The 22540-nt window shown below is 48.7% G+C and overlaps 6 protein-coding genes and 1 non-coding gene across 7 annotated transcripts; 4 read left to right on the forward strand and 3 right to left on the reverse strand.

Moving 5' to 3' along the window:
- Positions 1-838: 838 nt before the first annotated feature.
- On the forward strand, positions 839-2415 carry GIQ15_03691 (riboflavin transporter MCH5; the record flags this gene model as incomplete). Its single annotated transcript, XM_033551108.1, has 5 exons — positions 839-1139; positions 1198-1403; positions 1465-1759; positions 1818-1920; positions 1986-2415. 5 exons carry the CDS (start codon positions 839-841, stop codon positions 2413-2415), a joined length of 1335 nt encoding a protein of 444 aa, XP_033408269.1.
- Positions 2416-2658: 243 nt separating this feature from the next.
- On the forward strand, positions 2659-2738 carry GIQ15_t0024. The gene has a single exon. It is a non-coding gene; the product is annotated as a tRNA-Thr (tRNA).
- Positions 2739-4101: 1363 nt separating this feature from the next.
- Positions 4102-5027, reverse strand: GIQ15_03692 (acetylxylan esterase; the record flags this gene model as incomplete). Its single annotated transcript, XM_033551109.1, has 4 exons — positions 4102-4278; positions 4363-4442; positions 4508-4598; positions 4680-5027. The coding sequence occupies 4 exons, from the start codon at positions 5025-5027 to the stop codon at positions 4102-4104; spliced, it is 696 nt and encodes a 231-aa protein (XP_033408270.1).
- A 1949-nt stretch (positions 5028-6976) lies between these two features.
- On the forward strand, positions 6977-8688 carry GIQ15_03693 (uncharacterized protein; the record flags this gene model as incomplete). The annotated part of the gene is made up of 3 exons (XM_033551110.1): positions 6977-7140; positions 7206-7495; positions 7772-8688. The coding sequence occupies 3 exons, from the start codon at positions 6977-6979 to the stop codon at positions 8686-8688; spliced, it is 1371 nt and encodes a 456-aa protein (XP_033408271.1).
- Positions 8689-10681: 1993 nt separating this feature from the next.
- GIQ15_03694 (uncharacterized protein) lies at positions 10682-11443 on the forward strand (the record flags this gene model as incomplete). Its single annotated transcript, XM_033551111.1, has 1 exon — positions 10682-11443. One exon carries the CDS (start codon positions 10682-10684, stop codon positions 11441-11443), a length of 762 nt encoding a protein of 253 aa, XP_033408272.1.
- Positions 11444-15470: 4027 nt separating this feature from the next.
- GIQ15_03695 (transcriptional activator) lies at positions 15471-16926 on the reverse strand (the record flags this gene model as incomplete). Its single annotated transcript, XM_033551112.1, has 5 exons — positions 15471-16125; positions 16196-16296; positions 16366-16433; positions 16500-16543; positions 16601-16926. 5 exons carry the CDS (start codon positions 16924-16926, stop codon positions 15471-15473), a joined length of 1194 nt encoding a protein of 397 aa, XP_033408273.1.
- Positions 16927-20077: 3151 nt separating this feature from the next.
- Positions 20078-21600, reverse strand: GIQ15_03696 (bifunctional solanapyrone synthase; the record flags this gene model as incomplete). Its single annotated transcript, XM_033551113.1, has 4 exons — positions 20078-20378; positions 20448-21288; positions 21361-21445; positions 21514-21600. 4 exons carry the CDS (start codon positions 21598-21600, stop codon positions 20078-20080), a joined length of 1314 nt encoding a protein of 437 aa, XP_033408274.1.
- Positions 21601-22540: the final 940 nt, after the last annotated feature.

A 22540-nucleotide genomic window follows, 5' to 3' on the forward strand; every position in this document is an offset into this window, starting at 1 on the left:
TTGTCAAGCTCGAAATGGACACATGCAGCCATAGGAAGGGTCCGCGCATAGCACCCGAAGAGAGGCGTAGTTCAACTATTCATTCTAGGCCAGCGGTAGGTCCACCGTAGCCTTGTACGGAAAGCAGCGTACAAAGATTGAGTGAACGTAACCAGTTCCGCGTTGTTCTGACAAACAGCACCGCATCGCATCAGGGTTCCCCTTTATATAATATATAATATACCAGATATGGACCGAGAGAGCTCTGTAAGTTTATCATGGACGCTTGGAAACTGGGAGAGACTTAGGCCTCGATGAAAAGTCATGTTAGGCGTCATGGCAGGGGTTTTCTCGTTCGCTAAGTGCGATCATGCAGTGATCTATCACCTATGGGCATGTAAGCCATGTAGAGTGTTTCTCCGCGTCGAGCTAGAGAATGTTTGAAGCCGGGAAAGACATTCTTTAGCTCACCGTCGGATCCCACCGGAACATGCCATCGTATAAAGTGGAATCTCTCGATGGCTTTCTCGATGATTTGTACGTATTTTTTTCCACGAGTGCCAAGGATAAAATGAATACATCCGAGTAGGAAAAAATCGGGATGGTATTTTCGGCTCTTTGCTTATATCCGTGGCCTTGGCGTTGTCCTGGGCCAAATTTGGTTTATCACCGAGGCGTATCTCGGAGGGCGGAGATAGAGGATCCTCCCAGGCATAAGACTAGAAGAATGACAAAAGAAGATGGAAGAAATTGGATATAAATATAGGATGGCGGTCTGCTGTCGGCCAGGTAATGGAATGCCTTTTTTTCGATTCCAGTCCATATCGTCCGCGCAACGACTCGACCAACTTCAATCGTCATGCGAGGTTCAGCAAATACATCAGACTCCGAGGGCTCTAGCCTGGAGAAAGGGTTGAAACCGCCCACGGCGCAAGATATGGAGCTGTCCAAGTCGAGTGCTGACGGTAGTCCAAAGGACGCCCCTCCTAGCTTCCCAGAGGGCGGCTTTGAAGCATGGTTGACAGTCTCGGGAGCATCAGCAGCATTATTTGTTTCGTTCGGATGGGTCAACTGCATCGGGCTGTTTCAAGCCAATTATGAGATCAACCAGCTCAAAGGGTATTCAAGCTCTACAATCTCATGGATCACATCAATGGAATGTAGGTGAAGAGGAAGAACTAGCCGCGTCTTGGGATATGTTCCATGCTAACGGAGCAGTTTTCTTCATGACCTTCATGTCGCCTGTGGCAGGACGATTGTTCGACAGATACGGGCCGCGCATACCGCTTCTTATCGGAACAGTATTACATGTTCTCGGCCTCATGATGGCTAGCATTTCGACGAAATACTACCAGTTCGTGCTTAGTCAAGCTATCTGTTCGGGTATAGGGGCCTCATTCATCTTCAACCCTGCTATGGCCGCAGTATGTTACCCCCCTGGCTTCTTTCAATAACAAATAATGTCATTGCTCACTATGTGTTTAGCCTCAAACATATTTCCGGGAGAAGAGAGGCATCGTTGCCGGTCTCACAGTCGCCGGATCGTCACTGGGTGGAGTTATCTTCCCTCTGATGGTCCAACATATCCTTCCGCGCGTGGGATTTGGGTGGACAATGCGAATCTGCGCTTTTTTGATTTTAGGCCTGCTTATCTTTGCCAATTTGACCATCACGTCCAACCTCAAGCACGGCCGGCGTACCTTCAAGCTTATGGATTATCTCAATCCTCTAAAGGAGTTGAACTTCTGCATCATGTGCTTTTCCATGTACTTTCTATTTTGTGAGTGATACCGGCCCGGTTTCCTAGTCCAAGAGCTGAAGCTGATCGATTCGTGCAGGGGGGTTGTTTGTGCCTTTTGACTATATCGTTGTGTCTGCGATACATTATGGCATGCCTCAAACCTTGGCCTACTCACTTGTACCAGTTCTGAATGGCGCGAGGTAAGCTAAAAGCCGATACCACAAGAAGAGAAATGTTTGAAGGACTTGGGCTAACATCTGAGTAGCTTCTTCGGTCGTACGATTCCCAATTATATCGCTGATCGCGTTGGCCGGTTTAATGTCATGATAGTCATGTCGCTTTTATCGACAATACTCGTATTGGGGCTGTGGCTCCCCGGCCGAAGTACTGGTGCCATTTTCGCGTTCTCGGCTTTGTTCGGTATCAGCTCTGGCGCCGGAATAGGGCTTGGACTCCCACTGATCGCACACGTATCCCCGATGAAGGAGTTTGGTTTTCGAATGGGCACAATACTGTGCATCTCCTCCTTTGCAACCTTGACCGGCCCCCCGATCGGCGGAGCAATTGTGGCGCAAGACGGCGGCAGTTTCATTTATCCATGTGTCTTTTCTGCTTTGAGCTTCCTGATTTCAGTGGCTGGCTTTGCTGCTCTGCGAATTCGGCTGGGGGGCTGGAAATTTACGGCCAACATATGACGGGTTTCAACACACCCCAGGATGACCAGGCCATCTTCTCTGCAGGCAATCGGATGACATATTTCTATCCACCTTCATCGGCAGCAGCAATTGGTTGTTGTGTAGGATATTCCAGTACTCAAGGATCCAGCATCGGTTGGTGTGATTGTATATCTCCTGATTGTGCTATCGTTATCGTTATCCCCGGGCTTGTGATGAAATAAGTAGGTAGTTATGCCGCTTAGCGCGAACGACCAGCATTCTGCCCATATGGCTTAGTTGGTAAAGCGCATCACTCGTGTTTTGTCATGATGAGACCCTCGGTTCGAATCCGAGTGTGGGCAACTGTCAATTTTGCCCTTCCTTTTTTGTTAATCTAGACAAATAGATCACGATCTTAGCATAGAGAGATCAATAATAAGCAAGATATCTTTACCTGCTATCCAGAGCTCAAAGTTGAGGTCACGATATATTCCACGTGATCTGATCCAAACATGACAAACATGGGATGGCACGTGACCTCGACTCTTACCAACCTTGGAACGACCTCGAGACCTTTTTTGATATTCATCACTTGCACATAACGTTTTGTATAGCTCTGCAGCATTCATACTGCGTTGTCGGTCCCTCTCTAGACTTGCTTTTATACTGTGGACTTATTTTCTGGCATATAATTCCCCTCCTCGTTGTCAAATCAGTTGATATACCAATTTTCAAACCAATATCCAGAGCCAGGCGGTATCAGGCTATTAGCTTACGGCTTCTGTCTCCCATACGCGTGACTTACAAGCCTCAGCCTCCTCTGACCTCAGCGGATGGAATCAGATTTAGCTTATTTGTTTACTATGCGGGTTGTTAGGTCCTTATGGTAGGTGAGTTGGTGGAAGCTGTGAGCTACCTAGCAAGCTTCTAAACATCGAGTACAAGTCGTCCCATGTTTCGGGTTGCTTTCCCAACTCCCCAAGCGCCAATCCTTCTCCCATATTCCCTTCTGCTTTGTCTCGAGATTAGTTATTGCAGATCTCAACATGGTTCACGGGTGATGGCTCCACTGGTGGCGGTTTACTACGTCCACCTTCTATAACCACAGGCCTGGCCTCGGTAAAGGCCTGGATTCAGTTCTCCACAATCTGGTCAGGCGCAGGGCGATTTACATACTCATACATATCCGTTTAAACGGAACTAGACGCCATGGATGTGAAGCCTTATTCTGACTTCGTTCTATCCTTGCATCCCCTCATGAACGGCCTTTATATCCAACCCTTTATCACCAGCAGGCCTTGGGTTAGCTCAAAGGAAGCATTCAAAGTCCAATACAGTGCGACCCAGTGTGCGGATATGCAATCTTCCATCCCTGATAAAGAGGAAGTGGAAATACCTTATATCCTGCTGTATTGTGTACAACTCCAGGCATGGTAGATAAATCTACCGGTAAACTAATCATCTACAAAGCCATCCTACAGCGACGATACACCGACATATCACATTTCCTTCCTCGCCGGCGTGCAGGTATCCCGGTTGGCTTGTACTTTACAGGTTATGGGATGAGTTATCTCGAATAAGCACGTTCATAACGGACAAAGTTAATATTTCATATCGACCATTAAATTTGCTCAGAGCGCAGCTCTTTTGCTATTATATGTACTTATGTTCATGGCTATCGATTCATGAGCCCCCCTCCACATCCTTTGCAGCTGAAGAACGACTTTAGCTCTGGACCTTGGAAATAATGAAAGCGGCGGCGTCGGCGCCGTACTTGGCAAAGTAGCTGCCGTGGACATCGCCGTCGTTTCCAGCATCGCAATACACGTCACCATCATCGCAATAAGAGCGGCGAATGGAATCATAGCCAGCGCACTCCTCGTTATTGCGGCGGGGGAACCACTAGTTGTTTCATGCAGGTTAGTCTCACAGCTATAAAGGGTATGTATAGGGCGGATGGTCGATTGCTGAGAGGGTAGAACATACTCCGGCATGGTCACTGGTTCCAACATTGTATGGAACACCAAGAACGTGAGTGGGGTCTCCCATGGAGATAGCGGCGACAACTGACGGAAGTTAGTTACGGTTCGTTTCAGAAATTGCCATCTGCAGATCAGTGATTGAGGCAAACCTTTCTTTCCCAATGCAGGGGAGATGGGATCCGAGGATGGGAAGAAGACCTCGTCAGTTCCACAGAGCATGTCACCAATAACTTGGGCTCCCTACACAGTTTCAAGTCGTGTGTTAGCTATTGTCCCTAACAGCACACATATCCACCCTTGGCTCGAAAAGGCTTTACTCACCTGGGAGTATCCCATTAACACAATCTTGCTCTGTGGGCATCGGGCAGCATATTCGGTGATCATGTTCTTCATGTTGGTGACACCGGTGGCAACGGATTTGGCATAGGTAGGGAAGATGGAGGCAGGATAATCAAGGGCAGCAGAGTCGGCAATCCCAGGGAGCATCTTCTCGACGGCATCGGCGATGGCCATCTGGGGGCCTTCACCTGGATCCTCGTTCGTTCCGCGGGCAACAATCATATGCACTTGTTTGCAGTCTGTAGCTGCTGCAGCCCTTGGGACAGCAACACCGCCGACACACGCGGTGAAGGGGAGGATGAGAGAGGCAGCGAGGATCCACTTCTGCATCTTTGCGGCGAGAGCTGTTGATTACTTTTCTAGACTGGCTAGTTCCTGGTGACTTCGAAGCTTGAAGGAGAATGGATTCTGCTCTCCAATCTTCCTTCGCATCAGCAGGCGAATATGGGCAAATTTATATCTGGCAAACTGGCTGGTCCATGGATACCCCCCGCCGTCAGACAGCTCAACAAGCCCACTTCGACGGATGCTACGTGCTGGACCATGGGGCTCGTGAGATACATTTTCAAAACACCCCCGCTGTCTACAAGTCCGTTCTTCAGGCCAATTCGGTACGCATGCCGACGAGCCACCCTACTCGAATTGGTTCCCAGCCCAATACTTCTGCACGCTGAAGAAACAGGTGGACAACAAAACGACGGCCACTGCCGTGGTGGAGATTTATGTGGAACCAAGATCTGGTAGAGTGATGGTATATTTATGCCCATACTCCGCTATATATATACATGTACTCCGTATGTGTACAAAGTATAAAGCATCGATCCTACGTCGTATATGGTCTAAGCTTAGTCCAGGATCGACAGCAATGCCCCGGCATAACGTGCATTAACAACTGGATAGAGGCGCCGGTGACACAAACCGAACCTCGGGAACATTCGTTTTCCGAACTAACTATCCCAGTCTTAACTCATGTGATAATACAAGTTTAAAATCCCGGTCACAGCCTGTAAAACGTCATAGAAAGTAATGCATTTCGGAGATACGGATTACCTCACCTCCGTCGCAGCGCCTTATGATCCCTCGAAGAACATAATGATAAACGTAAGGCTGGGCAAAGAACCCCAAAATTAGTCGAATTGAAAGATCGCCGATTAGTTTATCTTGAAAGCACCATAGAGAATTAACTATGCATCTAAACACCAGAGCTTGATCATACGGCGTAACCAAGTCTATGAGTAGTTGGAAATAGAAGATTTTACGGTTCTCTAGTGGACACATGCTCCCAGATATCTGGAGCTGTATGACTATTGTGCGACGAGACTCACTTCTTCTATCTATACATAGACTTATTTTGGGATCTGAGCGATCATCCGTATGTATACCTGGTTAACAACCCCAACAACAGGCTTTTCTATATACTGCATACATATTAAATGTAAGTATATGTATGCTCACTGTGGCATCACGAGAAGAATGCAAGCTTCCCACGGAAATCTGCCTTGGGACTCAAGCCAAACCTCCCCACCTGCTCCAGTTTTTACGATACGACTTGAAACCCGGCGGGTAAAGAACTCACCACCAATCCAAACCCTACACGGGCAGGGGTGTTCGTTTTAATTATTATTAAAGCAAACGCCGGGCGAGTGCCGAGGAGTGTCGAGGAGGAGCGTACCTATATCCTGGTGGCATCTTCTATGTTGGAGATAAAACTCTAGTGATGGTGTTAGGATAGAGTAAAGCGTTGACATAGTCCCTCGTACGAAGCCATTACGTTTGCGCCCTGAGCCCATTGTGACAACCGGTTCAGCATTGGCCTATAGCAAGCAACTTGTGACCAGTGCCTCGAAGGTTGAGCTTAAGTATTTTCGGACCGACGGGTTGCTCTGTCATGGAATACAGCAGGAAGGTTACAATGCTAGCGGCGTCAGATCCCGTCGACCTTGCGGGGTTTTCGGCGAGATAAGAGTCGGGCAGCGAAGCACAAGAAGCCAGGCCCCTACTACGTACACATGATACATGTACAAGCGGGCACCAGTGAGATGTGCTATGCTCCTTTTTCTTGTTTTTGATGCTGGCGTCCAAGATGATAAACACGAGAAGTCGCAGAGAAGGTTAGAAGTTACACGTGACATCACATGAGAGATGTGCTTATATAATCATTTAAGATGATATAAGCAGATACGTGCTTTACCTAGGTATGGGCGAGCTTGCAAGTCTACTGCGTACGAAGTCGAACACCGGCCTGAAAGCTGCCGAACGGTTAATATACCTACTTCAAGATGAACAATGAGCAGTTTCGCCGGCTTCTCATTGATAACGCGGCTACCTCTTCCGCTAAGCAAGCCGGTCCTACGTCAAAACGGTCCTCTGGCGAAAATGCGGCGCCGACAGGAAGAAGCGGTGCGTTGGGATCGAGAATGCGATCTAGCATCCCTATGACGCCGTAAGTGGGTTATCTTATTCTCGTAAAGCTTCATTTTACGTATACTAACTTTATGTTATGAATAGTCGCGCGGTATCAGGTGTAGATTTCGCTCGCCAGTTAGCAGAGCATAGACGGGAATCACAAGGACGGCCTCCAACAAAGAAATTCAAGTCATCTACTGGCCCAAAGGGATACAAATATACGTCAGGATACGAGGATCGAGCATCACTGCGACAGAGTAACGATGACAAGGCGGGGGATGATCGAGAGGAACGGGTTCGCGCCTTGGAAGAGCTATTGAAGCTAGGACAGATTGACCAGCGTACGTTTAACAAACTACGTGCTGAAATTGGTGTCGGTGGTGATGTATCGAGTACGCATTTAATTAAGGGTCTTGACTGGCGGCTGTTGAAGAGAGTTAAAGCGGGAGAAGATATTACGACGAAGGATCAAGACCACGAGCCCGGGGAAACTAATGATAATGATGAGTTCGAGCGTCTCGTGGAGGAAAAGGAGAAAGATGAAGTCAGGGTCACCGCATCAAAGGAGAAAGAGAAGAAGAAAGGCAATCTTGCGCCCTTGGCGCAAGTGGGAAGTAAAAGAATGACCCGGGACGAGATTTTAAAACAACTGAAGGCTACTCGGTTAGCTTCGTCGTCGCCACCAGAACCAACCCTTGGAAATAAGTTCAAGAAGATCGGCTCCAAGGAGAGTGACAAGAAACGATGGATCGAGACAGACGCGAATGGGCGGCGGAAGGAGATATTAGTCATCACGGACTCCGAAGGGAAGACAAAGCGGAAAACGAGATGGCTAGACAAACCTGGGGAAACGAACGGGCACTTATTAGCTATGGACAAGGACGCAAAGCCCCTAGGGATGGAAGTTCCCCCGGATGTTCTAGCAAGGATGAAGACTACGAAAAACCCAGAGATAGAGGATGATGATGATGATGACATATTTGCAGGAGTCGGTGATGACTACAACCCCTTGGCTAATGCCGACGAAAACGAGGATACTTCTTCGGAAGCAGAGAGCGATATGGGAAATACCCCCACGGAGAAAGAAACTACCTCTGGAACTGACGCAGAAATGAAGGGTGGAAAGCAACCCTCACCGTTACAACGTCGTGATTACTTCTCCACCGGTAAAGTTAGCCAACAGGAAGTTTTTGAACCTCAACCTGAAGACCGCTCTAACCCATTTGTATCCGACCCTACAATCATGGAGGCCCTGAAAAGAGCCGCGGCGATCAAACCGAAGGAACCACTATCTGATGACGACACAAACGGCGTAGACAGGGAAGCAGCCCTGAAGCATAAATCATTCCTAGAGGAAGCTAGGCGGCGGGAGAGAGAAGATGCGTTGGACATGGACATGGGGTTCGGTGAAAGTAGATTTGGTGACGACGATGACGAGGAATTTTTCGAGCAAGGCGGTGCCAGTAACAAGAGGAAACGAGGGCCAAAGAAAAGGAAAGGGGATAAGGACAACGTCGGGGACGTAATGAGCGTTCTCAAGGGAAGGAGGAAAACTGGAGACACGGAAAAGCGGACAAAGGGTTAATTGAAGAACTCCCCACGGTGGCTTTCGATATCCTACCCAGTACGGAGTACCTACATTTACGGCTCTTTGCCGGAATTTTTTACGCCTTTTGAGCGTCGCTAATGGATAGCAATCCTGGCCGGCACTCCGTATGGCCAAAATAATCTAACGGGGTCGCAATTGGCGCACTTGTCGTTGCCCAGCCTCCCTCATGTCCAATCCTAGGTTGCCTTCTTTATTCTTCGACCTTGCTGGCACAGCGCCTATATACGGGTCACGCTTAGGGGTATACTTTAGATGTGACAACAAACGAAGGCAAGGGTCGGCTAGATGAGTTGTTTATCGACTTTTGCCGATATGATAACTTGCCTGGTCACTTTCATGGTGTGTGCGTTAATTTCAACCCTCAACGGATGATTAATATCTAGGCCCGATATAGCAGTGATGGTAGGAAAACAGGGCGCCATATCCAAGATCTGCCACATGTCGTCATATATCCAGTCCAAGCAAGGAGTCGCAGCAGGATTCTCCCAGCTCGATTTCGCACATCACTGTGACTTGCATGAGCACGCTGGCAGGCTTCTCCCCGCCATTCCGAGCCACACACCCTCCCCAGATATACTTCCTTTCCCCCCCAGCGGATCCTGTCAGTTTGATCTTCGCTATCTTACGTGGCTCCCGGCTTTACATCAGATATATGTACGGAATACGGAATAATGTCATGTGATTTATCGATATATAAGGTTTAAGCTTATGTAACTCAATTTCGCTACTCTTGGCACCACTGGCCACATCTTATTTCATCGTCAATCTCAGCTCGGCAATGTTTTATATAGGCCGCCGAAGGCTTCAGGATGGCATACTTGGAAAAAGGAGGCGGTCGAGAGGCATTTGCCTGTTCTTTCACCACGGTTATGCTGGAGGGACGTGAGCCTAGGTTATGGCGTGCTTTGTCATCCTAATTCGGGCTGAATCCATGGATCTTGGTGGGTGTCGATTGGAGGAAAAAGAAAAATTTGCCTCCCATTTTTAACGCCTTCCTCTCTGGCTCACCGATGGTGCTATGCATGTTCCAGGGACCAGCCAATGAGCAGCCGTGCCCTGAGTGAATTATTCCCATACCTGACGCCTTTTTGCTTGGGTGCGTATTCAGGGACAAACCTTTTTCAGCTGCATTACGTGGGCCGAAACTGACTCCTCAGATGTGTTCAGCCAGAGGAATCAGTGCGATCAGTGCGGTGAGAGTACGGATGCGCATTCTCCCTTTCCTGTCGCCATCTCCGTCGTGCCACATGTCCGTCGTATCGACCGCTGATTCCCCAATTTCCCTCTCGCACCAATGTGCCACAGCCACCTGTTTCCCCGTCAGGCTGGCGCCTCGGATTTTCCGGGTACTCTCTGGGAGGATTTCCAGGGCCTGTTCTGTTTCGGTGAAACATCATGCAACTTATCACAGAAACTATCCGGGCATTTTCTCCGTCGAGATGTTTATGCTTGACTGCTCTAAATTAGAGCGATCGAGCCCTGTGGTTTTGGCTCGACCTACGGGGTACCTGGGCGATACGCCCACAAATATGGGCGCTGAACTCGCTCCAAGTCCCACACCCAATGGTCTAGATGCAACAAGGGGAGCCTTGAAGCTCGTCCGAAGCTCCACACCTACTATTTCGAGCCATGCCACGATAGGCGCCCATCGTGCTGTCCAATAGTTTACTGGCAGCAGAAAAAAAAATTCAGGGCAAAAAGTTTGGGCAGGGGGTACCTGAAAAGGGTACCCTATTCAAAGATATATATTCCCCCGTTTGCCCTCCCAGATTTTCTTCCTCTTTGTACCCCAACTTTCCTTAACAAACCAGGCTTCACTCCTTTAAGTCTACCATTCACTCCTTACTACGCTTCCTTGAGGCGTGCCAATCATTGTCTTGCTGCAAATCGCATTCATTCATTCACACCTGTTTATACTACCAGAATAACTTGCTTGGGCCTTTCTCGATCCCATATCCCGACTGCCAAAATGGTTTCCTTCAACGCTCTCTTCGTCGCCGGAGTTTTGGCTAGCTCAGTCATCGCCGCCCCCATTACGCAAGGCGGCAAACGTGGCCTTGCCTACAATGACCCTGCCGCCGTGGCTGCTTTCAAGGGCACTTCCGCCTTTTCTTGGGCATATAACTGGGGTGCTGATTCCGGTAAAATAATGGACGGAATTGACTACACCCCCATGCTCTGGGGCCAGAAATTCTTCAGCGGATGGACCCAATCCACTCCCTCGATCCTATCTTCCGGCTGCAAATACGTTCTTAGCTTCAACGAGCCCGATATTCCATCGCAAGCGAACATGTCCCCCGCTGATGCCGTCCAAGCACACAAGCAATACATGAAGCCATTTGTCGGAAAGGCCTCTATCGGTTCGCCTGCCGTCTCCAACGGTGGCGGTGAGATGGGTCTTAGCTGGATGAAGAAATTCCTTGACGGATGTGCTGGACAATGCAACATCGATTTCCTCAACGTCCACTGGTACGATTCTGCCCAGAACGTCGACGCCTTCAAGAGACAAATCACCGATGCAGTCAACCTCGCCAAGAGCAACGGTATCGACAAAATTTGGCTCACCGAATTCCGTGGAGATGGCGACCAAAACGCTCAGGTCCAATTCTTGAACCAAGTCCTCCCATGGCTCGACAGCAATGCTGGCGTTGCCCGTTATTCTTACTTCATGGCCGATGACCTCGTCCAGGGTGGTCAACTCACTCCTGTCGGCAAGGTTTATGCCTCCTAGTGCCTCCTAGTGCCTTTGCAATTATGTTTATACATGGAAAGGAGTTATGTATTTAGTTTGCTCGCCCAACCAATAAAGTAGTTTGGGCATTCCCTCGCTTACAGTTTTCGCGCTTTAAATGTATTTAAGCTGGCTCGTTTGATACGGCACCTTGGTACATAAATAAATCTCAAGTACGAAGTACCCGATATAGGATTATCTAGAAATTCCGCCCGTAGTGTACCGCTTCCCCATATTTCTAGAACATCTCACACGAGCGAGAAATATTCTCCGAGCGCCCAGACTCGGCAACTATCCTAGCGTACAACGTATACATAAAGAAGGTTGGCCCCCGCTAAGCGTTAGCCTAAGGTAGTGGCCGTTCTCGCCTAGAAGTTAATGATGCGCTTGCCCTATCGCGTGAAGTGATGGTCTTTAGAACATTCTGGCGAATTAGCGAATTCGTCCGATGCTAAGGATTAGGACAAAGTAAAATGCCGTTCACGTCTTCACTCACTCAAACGGCGCGTAGATATTGGTGCTAAAATTCAGCGACAGTACTAACCCATATCTTATCCTCATCTCAAACATGCCGTATCCGGCTCAGCAACTTCGTGGATGCTGACGTTAGAGCATCGTGGCTGTCTCGGAGACTCAAGGTGAGAGAACCTGAGACATGCAGCTATATACAGCCCAGGTTAAAGATGGTGCTTGTGCGACGCCTGAAAACAAATCCACTTGCCGATGATTCCGATGACGCGGCATCAAGGTTGATGGATATCGAATAAAAGAGAACACGATTGTCTCTCCTGTCTTTTAGTTAGGTATGCGCATCTCAGCCTTGCTTCTCTCGCTGTTTTCGTTTCTGTTGAACCAAAGGAACAAAATGGCCTATTGCCCAATTGGAACTATCGGGTATAGGACTGAGTCGTACCACAGCACAGAGTATTTGATCTTTTTTTTTTTTCTAATTTCAACTTTCGAGGTCTGAATAGCCGAATACTGTGAATCGGCCAATATACGATGCGACTGACCACGCTGACTCTGGGCTACTCGAGGCCGTGTTCTCAATCTGGTGGGAAGGCCAAGCCGTTTGCAGGGGCAATAAATTCCAATCACATCACAGATAACGACTGAAACTGACAAAGAGATATAGATCCATCCTTCACTTTTCCAGAAACAAGTTGCCCCCGGCAAAGGGTCTGCGTTGGAGGTGTAGTCCCTATCGTATGTGTGACATCCTCTATATCAGACCGATCAATAGAATGATAAACACTATCATTCGGTGGTTGGTAGGCTTCCCAGATGTGTCGCCTACCTCAACCCACAGTTTCAGTCGTCAGTCCAAAAGCATTCTAGAGAAATTGTGGATTGGTTTATGTTCCTAGAACATATCTCTTTGTAATCCATGAATAGGAGCGAACGAAAGATAGCTGATAAACCGCTGGCATTGTGTCTAAACTCTAATCCTCGGCCTGAGTTAACTGATACCGAGGAATTCCCCTACTCATTCATTCTCTCGCTGTACTCTGTCCACCGGTTGAGTGTGGATGGTAGTGTATCGATGCGAGCTAGGAGGATGACCGTTTTTATAGGGGATAGCAATGAGAAGCAAGCCCGAGAATCCGGCAATGAACCAAAAGTGGGCCAAATAACAACATTGGCCAGACAGCATGCACCCATAAACTGATCGCATCAAGGGGTTATCTTCTAGAGGCGTATTAACTTCTCCCCGGTGTGGTAGTTAAGTGCTTCAGATACAGAACGTGCGTTATGAGCTACAGGCTCATCCACAATCTGTCGTTCACAGGCTGGCAGTGAGTATCTATCCATGGACAGATCAGCGCGGAGCCCATCCAAGGATATAGCGACAAAGGCAGGTAGAAAGTGCATCGATTTACTTAATATCAGAAACGTCAAGATTTACGTGGTGGAGCCCGCCCCCATTTCTGTCCCGCGCGGTCCCGTGGCGCTGGGAATCCTTGGCCTTAACTCTAACAACTTTGTTTACTTGTGCTCATCCATGCGCCCTGCAGGCAAATCCAACACAATTCATGGATTAATTGTTGGTAGCGTGCTCATAGCCCATTGCTGCATATAATGTTGGCTACACCGCAGCCAATATGTACAGCCGATTGGCATTGCTATAAGCGCGCACCGCTGAACCATTCGGAATACCACCAACAATACTATTCCCCGTATGCGAAGCTGCATTGCGTTTAGACTAGATTACAATGAGTCAAAGTGACATCTCAAATGGAGTTATTAGGAGAAATATCGGAGAAATATACCCTCCGTAATGCGGTAGTTAATCAAGCTAGAGTGAGGCTGCCTCGTCGTTCGGCTTCTTCGCGGGGGACTTCCCCGAATACTTGCGGCTATACTCCGCATAGATACACATATTCTGACTAGTAAAGACAAGTCATTGAGGACGATTATCAAACTTCGGTAGCTTCTCGAAGAGCCAACTAAACCCATTCTCCATAAGGCTAGTTCGTACTTTTAACTCATTTATTTCCTTTATTTAGTAGTTACATAGTATATACATTTGGTGTCTCCTCGTCGCACGGCTAAAAACGACAGCTCTTTCAAAGGCAGATGTCCATCTTCAATTGAATTTTGCTTCTCGGGCAGCAGTCTACGAGTTCAAGACTTCTTCAATGGTCTCCATCAATTCCCCAAACTCCTTTGCTGCCCTAACTGTCAGGTGTAATATCATCGAGTACTACATCCGGCGCGTTATCCGCTATGATGCAGCCCGCCATCTTGACTTTTCCGAACTGATAAAAGGGCTCCTAACGTACACCTTACAGCCCAAACTTCTCGTCTAGAGTCCAATATCGAAGGATCTGTCCCGCCACGCAGCCCAGGAATGCTGGCTGGCGCATGACCCAGCTATCGAGGTTATGGCGCAAAAGAGTGTATACACAAACGTGCCTGGTACGCCCCATAAACATTTTCAATACGTCTTCTCTCACTATGTTCCAGTTTATCTCAAATTAACAAGAGGGCGCGACGAAGATAACCGGAAAATGCTATTAACTGCTGCAAGTAGCGGATCCATGTCCTTTATGATTAAGAGAATTAAATAGACTCCAGAGACAGGTGAAATTACTACCTAATGGCCAGATAGTGACGCTGTTTGTCATTTAGAAGTAATGAGTGGTGGACTGAGGGTGATCAATGTCCCTGGGGATGGTGTCAAGGGTATAACTTGATTTGAGTAGAGTCAGTTATTTTTAGCCACCGTCTAGAAACAGGCCGGCAATCACTTATACTGTAGCCATCGAAGAGAGTGCGGGTCTGAAGCTGGATGTTAATATAAATTCTTATATCCCTCCCTACCAGGGAAAGGTGGATTATGCAGGGTTTCCCAATGACCAGGATCTATATATAACTACCTAGATAGTTCAAGGGGGCCCTGGCCCTTAAACATTTATGAGGCTTAGAATCCCTATGATCTTCATAGGGTGGGTAGCTGTTTTGGTTATTTTCCTGTTTCTTCTAATCTACCTGAACCAGAACCTTTGGCAGAGCCAGACCTTTGGCTGAGCATTCTGGACGACGTAATGTCCCACTGCAGACTAACCGATTCAACACTCGGGGTAAATTTACATTTGTGATGAGACTTGAACGTGGGAAGGGCAAAGTGGCATGCTGCGAAAAAGTAGGGTAAGATCATGCTTCTAGTTCATCTAAGAGGCTAGTTTTCTTTGGTCATAACTTTTCAAAACATTGCTAAATTAGGCATTAATCATAACCTGAGCGTTAGGCATAAAAGTTAGAACAAAGACCAAAAAATAACAACAATAACAAGGAACTTAACAAAGGGGAGCCATGATATAATCTGGGATATAAGGAAATGTATCGTCCATGCGATTGACTGGTTTGAGGGGATTGAGTATTGAGACCTGAGAAGCCAGCTGACAGGCAAAGGGAGCGTAAGTATTAATAGAGATAAGTTCCCCTCGGAAACCTTCATAGCTGAGTAGGTAGCATTCTCTATAAGAATTGCGCCTAATACATTGCCAAGATAGGTATGAAGGTTTCATTGATATCCGCCGTATGCGTACACTGTTGGCGTAGGTGGGTTCTGCAGTGTCATCCCTGCCATTCCATAGGCCCATTCATTTCCATGTGGTTGAAAGCCGCCTAACTCGCCATCACTGGGTGCTGTCGAGCTTGGTGATGTAGGGTATGCCATCCAAATGTCTTTATCGGCGGTACCGTTTGAGATGCCAGCGTCCATGTGCGAGAACTGGGCAGGGTTCACGCCGTACTGTGTTCCAATGCTAGAACCAAAGCACACAGCGTTATATTCAGCCACTGCAACGTCTTCTTGTTTAGGAAACACAGCGTATCTACCTGTCATTGGATCAGGCGTTGGGGTTCCTTTGCCTATGAAACTATAATCCATGGCTGGAGACATTTTTGCCTGGTAATGAACGTCCCCATAGATTGGGGAGCCCATGATATCCTCGTCCAACTCTTGTTTAATGTATCCGTCGGCCTCGCATCGGTGCTTTCGGGTATTCCCTGCGCTTGAACGGTTATTAGGAGTTTGTGGGGCTATTGCGGGCGCCACATGCCCTTCGCTTGATGACTGGTAATGGTAGCTGTTTTGTGGCATCTCCATTGCGCTCTGATTCTTCTTTGCGATGGACGCAAGGCTCTTTTCATGGCGACGTAAAAGAATAGAATACCTAAGGGGCCGTAAGTAAAAGGTCTTTTTGTATTCAATCAGATGTTAACCCGCTATTTGGGAAAACGTACTGATTCTTTAAGGCGTTTGGAGATCGTAAAGGCAAATATTGATTCCGAATATCCAACCACCGTCGTCCGTGTTGCTGTACGGCACGAAGCAGACGTTCGTTCTATAATTCCCAATACTATTAGTATAAAGAGCACATGAGAATTTGAAAAATGAGAGTGAGTTGCCATACTTCGTCGGCAGTCCATTCTGAGCGATCCAGGGTAGGGTCCAAAAAATGCTGCCATCGTTTTGCGCATTCTGATAGCAAGCAGAGTTAGTTTGTGCCAGAGGTTTCATATCGAAATTTATCCAAGGTAAACATACGATCTGCAGTGCGTTGGGGAACATGCTGCGCAACACGCATCCATCTAGATCTGTCAGTCTTTTATTGCGTCTCTCAAAGGATTTACTCAGGGGGAGCTTACGATTTGCCCTCGATTCGTACTGCGTCCCTTAGGTATGCGTCCTCCTCAGAAGTCCATGCCCCCTTCCGTAGCCCTCCACTGAGAACATTAAACCATCGTTTTCTGCAATCTTTATTCGATCGTCCAGGGAGAGCAGCGGCAACCTTTTGCCAGTCAGCCGCAGTTCCAGTAGGGTCGCCTTTGTACATATTAGCCATACCGTTGGGATCAGGAGGTAGAGTCGGGACAGGAGAGGGGCGAATACAGGCTTCTTGCTCATATAGCCGTTTGATGAGGATTGCGTCCTCATCTTGAGTCCATCTATTCACTTTGCGAACGTGCTCCATTTCTTAGTAGCGATAAGGAGTATATAGTGTGACTGACTTTTTGGAGTAAAACTTAGATGTGTAGAAGGTTGGTCGATCGGAAGAATGGAAATCCACCGAAACTCTCTGGACCTTATGCTTTATATATCTTGAGAGAACACTCGAGATCGCAGAAGTCAATCGTTAACCAAAGCTGCTTGGAATTCATATTAGCTGCAGCACCCCCGGCTGCAGATCTGCAGGGTGTTTCTGTCCATCAAGGGGGCCTATCTTTCCAATCTGTTGCCCCATCCCACAGAGGTAGTATCGTATGACCCATAATATGAGGCCCCCATATGCGATGAATGTGGCAGCGTATGCAAATCAACGTTACCCCGGCGCGTCTTCGGACTTAGCATCTTAGTGCAAATGCACGTTGCTGTGCCTTAATCCCCTATAAGAATAGCGAACGGAGAAGAGCACAATGTGTTTGGTAGACGGATTCCAATGTGTTAACTGTGGATCCCACTAGGATGGTGCGGGTGGGTGTAGGTATATATTATGCTAAATGCATAGAGGCAGGGATTCGGAAGGTGAAAGGTCGTCGCACAGCCCATAGCCTGGGGATAGACCAAGCATTGTAGGCCCCCCGGCGGGCTGGAAAGTTACCGATGTAACGGTCGTGGCAGTCTCTAGCCATGGGCAGCCGCAGGCCAGAAAACCTTTTGAAGAACCATACGCCTCGGTTTGTGTTGCACCTCTGCTCCTGTCTCCGTTGCACACACGGAGTACCCTGGTCAGACTTGATAGATAATCAAAGTCGTTCAAACACGAGAAGGAGCATGCCAACACCTAAGGGAGACGCAGATAGCAAAGCCATCACTCGTGTATTTTGTATGGCAAACGAGCATTTCTGCTCCTCGCACATCAGCATCCAATCGGCATGTGTCAGGGCTTTCCAAAGCTCTGAAGCGATAGGCTCCCACGTTAGCCCTGGTAAGTAAAGGCATGGGTGGTGCCTTAGCACATGGTAGTCTGCGCTGAGCTCAGCTCAGCTACAGGCCCCAAAAAAGGCCTCATCTGCCGTCTGTCAGTGGCCCGGTTTTCTTTTTTTGTTTCTTTTTTTTTCCCTTTTCCCTTTCTCATTATTATTGCCCCCCCCCCCCCCCCCCCCCCCGGCGCCTGCTTGCCCTTGGTAAAACAATTCTGGCGCCAAGGTCTTGCGCAGCCCGCCAGGCAGTTAGTAATTGCGCTTAATATAGGGGGCTAATTCCAGGCTAACCCCTGGCTTAACCCCCATAAACTCATCACCATGCATAACCACAGTGGTGTGACTGCTATAAATATATGCAAAATGGAATATCCGGGTAGAATGTATATCCTTGTTCCCTGTGCTGCGTCAACGCTTCGAACCGATGTTCCGGACAACACACATGTCCATCCTGTAGGCCGGTTAGTCACAGGTGCCGCAAGCCTGACAATTGGGGTCTGGGCAGGCAAGCTGCAACCTGCAGGCAGCGTAACTAGTGCACGGCTTGTCCTTCTGCTGTGTGCCCGCCCGCCAATTTGTTTCGCGGTTGCACTGCGTATACCCTCCCGGGTTTGGCCTCAGGTTTGACGAGCGTGCTTGGATCGGAGTAGAGGACAGCTGCCAGCGCCGCAGCCGTGACAGCAGTCCCCGTACATAGCACGGTGCCGTGAAAGGAGTCCAGAAACGGGTGTTGAAGTGTTCTCCCATTCCGGCCCTGGTTTCTCGAGCGATATCTCTGCCGGGCCCCTGGAGCAACCACCCCACGCCTTCTCCATACGCCTGCTAACGGGCCATCGAATGAGGAGCGCCGTATGCAGCAGTCATTTTAGGACGACCTAGGCCCACGAATTAGCTGATCAAGTTATGCATCGGGATCCCAGCAAAGCGCGGCCCTGCTAACCGTAACTATTCTCTGCAGCCGACATGGCGTGGATTTCTCTCCAGCCATGCAGCCCGCAGACGAATAGGAGCAGGATGCGTCCGATACGAACCCATTTTATTGTTTTATTCCAGGTGTCCAGTCTCTGCCGCCCTCAACCGAAGGCCTCGATCAGCATCGAGTTTCGTGTGAAGCCAGGGAGGTTGACCGTGGAGGTTGAGGCTGAAGGGGCGAGAGATGTGGCCCTCGCGAGAAGCTCCCACCACCACGCTCGAGGGGCCGGCAAGATGAAACACACGATGGGGGTGGTTAGTCAAGCTGAACCCCAGACGGACAGTCAGAACGGAGTATAGGATGTGGTTTGTTTGAAGTTCGTATGCGCGGATAACGAGAAAAAAAGACTTTGCACCGGGAGAAGGGCGCGTGGAAAGTCTATACGCGCCCTTCTGCATAGCGTTGGCCTCGACAAGGAATATCTCGAGAGAAAGTCCAATAGTCTCGCTCGAAGGCTGTGTTTGTGAGGTTTATCAGGTTTACCCTGAGCTAATGCTATAGAAAAGGGGAATTATGAACATATAATACTCCGTACTGCGAGTTTATCTAAAAATACGTTCAGCGCAAAAAGCCGTGTCTACGTACAGTTGGACTGTTGCATGACGGCGTTCTAGTATAACATCAACAGACAAAAGTAAGAGCCGGAGAGTGATCGCCTATACGAAATTGACGTAGACAAGATCCGAGACTTGGGGATGAGAGCGGCCATTATTCAGTTCTGCACCTGGCTCGTCTTATCCAAGCATGCAGGACCTGATTAGAAGCGTGGTTACTAATAATAATAACGATGAATAACCGGATTATGAGAAGAGAAGGCTGTAGATGATCTCGATCAGCCGTCCTGGGGAGGCAGCTTTTGGCCCCCGGGCACAAGACGCTGAAACACTTGCTTTGGATCGTACTTGCGCTGAATCCGCCAGAGTCTCTCCACATTCTCTGGGCCGTAGCTTGCTATAGCAGCTTGGTTGTAGCCGCAGTAGGTGAGCATTCTGTTGGAGAATATGGGCCGTTAGTAAGGCCAGGCCACGTAGGAGGAGGCAAATGTTGTAACTTGTAACTTTCAGGGGCGGGAGACAGACATATATGGATGCAAAACGCCCCTCTCCTTGGCCAGTTCGATCATTGATTGAACAAACTTGTCATGTTCTGGCAGGACGCGGTCCTTATACTGTGGATCTTCAAATGTTACGCCGAAAAAGAGGACTGTATATCGGGGGCGTGGTTAGCATCTAATCCACGGATGCAAGCAGGCTGGACAATCCAACACCCAAGTCTGGGGTTGGTCCAATGGTGAGCACGGCTTTGATATACTCACTTGCTAAGGTATTATCTCCGGCACCCTCCAAGCCCAGTGCGTTCCCGCCCTTCAGCACTCCTTGGTCGACTTGCCGAGGAGTAATGGGCATATTCAGGTGCGCACCGAGGAACCCCGGAATGTCTTGATAGCCTTGTAGCCATTGCCGGAATTTGAAGAGCACCTCCCGGTAGAACTGCTTATCTGCATAGACGGTGAACACTCGCTGCTCTTGCCTGTATGCATACAACGTTTAGTCCAGCAAACATGGCCACTTCGGAACATGAATGGTAACGGCCACTTACACCAGCCCGGCGCCAAAGCCTTCGTTCAGATGTATTGACAGATTCGAGTAGGTTCTCTTCTCGAGAGTGGTGGATACGTGGGGCACATCGAGCCACGGCTGGAGAATTGAGGGCAGCTCGTCCACATCGTCGTTATAGATAACCGGAGTGAGATTATAGGTATTGTTGGTGGTGCCGTTGTATACCCACTGTGGCATAGCATGGGTAAGGAGACCGTCCACGGCCTGGCGTGTATGATAGTCGTACACCAGGTCATTCACATAATCAAGGGATGACTCTGGATAATGAATAAGGCCCCCATATACAGAACCCCTGGTCTCTATGACGTTAAGGTCAAAATGAGTGACAACTCCAAAGTTGTTGTTGCCCCCCTTGAGAGCCCAGTATAGGTCTTCGTTCTCCTTTTTGTCAATGTTAGCATTCACCACCTTTCCATCGGCGAGTACTACCTCATAGTTGCGGACATTATCCACAGCGAGGCCGTCACGGTTGGAGAAGAAGGAAATTCCAGCCCCAACGGCGAGGCCCAGGCCGATCTCACCGTACCGCCCGATAACTGCTGACAGTTTATAAGGGTCAAGAACAGCGTAGATTTCATGTAGCAGCAGACCAGCTCCTACACGGATGTAGCCTTCCTTGAAGTTTATCTCCGTATCCTTCATGCGATACATAACCATCATAATGCCGTCATCGATATTCGCAGCTCCGGGAATACTTGAATGGCCACCGCCCTTGATCGAAAACTTGCACTCGTTTTGAGAAAACAGTCGGACAGTTCGGGCAACCTTTTCTGTAGAGTCTGGGACAAAGACGCAGGCCGGATCGAGAACGGCGGTGGATGCTATTTTGAACTTGTAAGATACCATGACTCCAAGCTGTAGACAGTGTGAATGAGGTATAATGAAGCACTAACACCAGAAATTGTCCTTCTCAAAGCTCCACGATTGGGTATGTTTGCTGTAGACAGCGTCAGGGAAGAGCCCCGAGAGCATTGAACACTAAAGAGCAGATGTTAGACAGCCTGACTGACTGTCTGCCTGTCGGTGGTTCCCAAAAGGGTACGTACACATGATGGCGAGGATGTTATGTTCCCTGCAACGGAGACAGACGCAAAGAGTCCAAGAAGAGCAGTAGCCAGCATGGAGGGCGTCATTTTCCGGCAATCGAGGCTGTATAACGTGAGGAAGATAAACAAGCAACAAAAGCAGCCTCTAGGCTAGAATCTGAACCAAGCGTTTATATAGATACCCTCCCCGCTTGCGTGTAACGCCTGCGGTAGCTTATATCTGATATGTCTGGATGCCCCCTGCTCGGCTCGTGGAACGCAGGTTGAATTTGACCGTTCGGCCGCCAGTCAGGAGCGGCGGCGTATCTGGGGTATGCGGTATAACAGAATGTCTGCCACTAATTGCTTGCATCCAGGGAAAAGAGAAGAAGCAAAGGCGAATAACCAGCGCGTCCTATCTGTCGGTCCAGATCTAGCATCCCATCAGCTGTGGAACGAGCCGATCGGGTTCATAACTTCCGCTGGTCTCCGCGTTCTGCTTTGCTGCTGGCTTTGGATAAGGACTATTTACTGGTTTGTTTTCTTTCTCTGCTTGCTTTGGCCCTGGGGATATGGATGTATGGTCAAGCGGCCATGGCTGTGTGATGCCGGGTGGCCAGGAAGCCACGACGGCGCTGGCCATCGTAACGTCTCTGGGAGCGACGATGCAGGCGTCAGTCAACTCTGCAAAGGAGAGAGCGTAGGATGCTGTCCATAGTTTGTGTTTGTGTAGAGTCGACTGTCATCCTATACAATATGGATGTTCTTCAGTGCGGCGAGCGTCACTTTTATCGCAGAGTCGGCTGTTAACCAACTAGTTAAACAACTAGTCAGCAGGCATAAACTTCTCGTCTTTAGACGTCTCGTAGCACACTTATAGCTGCGAGATACGGCAATACTCAGTTGCATGGTTAGGATTATGTCGATGTCCCTAGCTAAGAACAAACCCTTCCATCGCTCAGGAATCCCACAAGACGAGACAGCCTTTGAATTGCTGATACACCTGGCCTATCCTGGTCTGTCACCTCATACGTGGCACTGTTATGAG

The sequence above is a fragment of the Arthroderma uncinatum genome (assembly GCF_011692745.1).
Source record: "Arthroderma uncinatum strain CBS 119779 chromosome Unknown scaffold2, whole genome shotgun sequence".
NCBI lineage: Eukaryota > Fungi > Ascomycota > Eurotiomycetes > Onygenales > Arthrodermataceae > Arthroderma > Arthroderma uncinatum.